This window comes from Plasmopara halstedii, assembly GCF_900000015.1.
Source record: "Plasmopara halstedii genome assembly, contig: Scaffold_2434, whole genome shotgun sequence".
Taxonomy (NCBI): domain Eukaryota; phylum Oomycota; class Peronosporomycetes; order Peronosporales; family Peronosporaceae; genus Plasmopara; species Plasmopara halstedii.
The window spans coordinates 1-2,440 of record NW_020189341.1 but is presented as its reverse complement, the minus strand read 5'-3'; the positions used below and the strand labels follow the sequence as shown (position 1 = coordinate 2,440).

The 2,440-nt window shown below is 40.9% G+C and overlaps 1 protein-coding gene across 1 annotated transcript; it reads left to right on the top strand.

Moving 5' to 3' along the window:
• Positions 1-814: 814 nt before the first annotated feature.
• PHALS_03947 (Collagens (type IV and type XIII), and related proteins) lies at positions 815-1,933 on the top strand (the record flags this gene model as incomplete). Its single annotated transcript, XM_024718243.1, has 1 exon — positions 815-1,933. The coding sequence occupies one exon, from the start codon at positions 815-817 to the stop codon at positions 1,931-1,933; it is 1,119 nt and encodes a 372-aa protein (XP_024583661.1).
• Positions 1,934-2,440: the final 507 nt, after the last annotated feature.

Here is a 2,440-nt window from a genome sequence, read left to right as displayed (position 1 = left end):
AGAAGCGATGACCGGGAAGGCATCTGACTTCCCTACGCTGGCATTATCCAGATCAGGTAATACGGGTATTTCTCAGCCTTCACAAAGAAGGGCACCCCGAGTCAAAATACTTATAAAACAATTAATTACAGATCAATAGTTTGTGAGTATTTAGTGTAACCGGGGCCGTAGGCAGGGTGCAAGATTTTTCGATTTACCACATCTGGAATAGCTGAATCACGCACGGCAGGAGCGAACACCAAAGACTAATAGTCCCGAAAGGTATTAGTTAGAGCGAAGATAAGAAGCAACATAGTAGATACGTATAAGAAGTTAACGATTCTCTTTTATCTTTCCAGTTACATCCCTCTCTCATTGGTTATTCCTAAAACGTAAATTTTAATCACCGCGATTAATCAGCGCGCATTTCAATGTTTACTTTCACCTTTAAAAGCTCTTCGTTTCAAATGAAATGAATCATTAAATAACTCCACTACCTAAGCAGTAAAATAAACCACCTAAAAAAGTGAAATAAAATTCCATTCCAATCATAAACTTAACTAAAGCCTTTTCCGTGAAAACTTTAAATCACTGATAAAAAAAGAAAAATTAAAGACTCACCGCAACATACCACTTTAGCTATTGGTGCTTTACTTGACCTAAATCAATAATTTTAAGCGCGAATTATCTATAGTTCACCACCGTTACATAAAACAAATAGATGTTTCTTTACAAAATTTGACATATTTGAACTTACTCTTTTTGCTCTGCCAGACCAAACATTGGTAATAACACTACCGTTTATTTTATCTATAGAATATTGCGAGTCTTTACAATGAAACCACTTAATAAATCAGTGATTACTGTTGCTATTTTTGGTGCTCTTTTTGCTGGTTCAATGAATATTGCTTATGCTTTTGATTTCGCCACTGATGCAAATGGCTCTACTCAATGGGCGGAAAACATTCAAGGTCAAGTAGATGGGCTTTCTAATGATGATTATCTAAACGGTGAAGCAATCAAAGCCGCTCAAACTATAGCTACTAATGCAGAAGGTAAAGCTGATAGCGCGATTAGTGAAGCTAGCTCTGCTCTTAGTCTGGCTGGTAGCGCTAAAACTGATGCTAAAACTGCTCTTGATGCTGCTGACACTGTAGGTCAAAAATTAACTACTGTTGGTAACGCTCTGCAAGGTGAGATTAATCAAGAGAAAATTGATCGTGATAACGCCGATCACTTGATTATGACTACTGTTGATAATCATGATGTGCTGCTTAATGATCATGAAACACGTATTGCTGCACTGGAAAACCAGCCTACCCCGAAAGATGGTATTGATGGTAAAAACGGGATCGATGGTAAAGATGGGGCTACAGGTGCGCAAGGTGTACAGGGTGTTGCTGGTAAAGATGGTGCTGATGGTAAAAATGGTATTGACGGTAAAGCAGGTAAAGGCGGCGTAGACGGGAAAAACGGCGTTAACGGGAAAGATGGTAAGAATGGGTTGAATGGTAAAGATGGTGTGAATGGTAAGAACGGCGTTACGACTACCATCACTAAGAAAGAAGTCGATACTAAAACTATCAATCTGGTTAAGTCACTTAATACACAAACTACAGCACAAACTAAAGATCTGAAAGCTGCTCAACAAGTATTTGCACAAGCACAATCTTCAAACAATGCTCAATTCAAAAACCTGAAGGATGAAGTCGACGACAACAAGAAAGAAGCGCGTGGTGGAGTAGCCTCTGCCGTTGCGATTGCATCAATGCCACAGGTCGAAAAAGATCAGGCTATGATGTTCTCTGCTGGTGTAGGGTCATTTAAGAATGAGCAAGCTATCAGCGTTGGCGCTTCTTTCCATGCCGGTGAACATACAGTGATCAAAGCTGGTATTAGCGATTCGACAAATAACGATCTTGCTATGGGCGCGGGTATCGGGATCGGTTTTTGAATAAAACACCGCTGATACATATATAACCCGCTCGTCTCTGGTGAGAATAGCGATGATAGCAAAAAACATGTCCAGATATATATTCATCTCAGCCGTGCTGTACCTGATGCTAATTGGCGTCGGAATTTGGATAGGCGCGATGTATGTATCCTATTATCTGTGTAATTTATAAAGGTTAAAATGAAAAAATTAATTATTACCGTGGCGGGTATATTTATACTTGCGGGGTGCGTATCGCCCGATCAGCGCATCGCAAACTGCACGGCGAAAGGCGTAAGTTATGACACGTGCTATTTGTCCGAACAGCAAAGACAACAAGGCATTAATAACGCTTCGCTCTCCGCCGCTTATGCGAATGCGGCAAGAGCGACAGAAAATGCACATAAACATGCTCACCACAACTAAGGTTTATTGATGAAAGCACAGTTAACAGTGATTGCTCTGTTGTTCACCCTCGCGGCGACCCCGGCACATGCCATTAATGCCCACTATCGCGCGCAGCTGGAG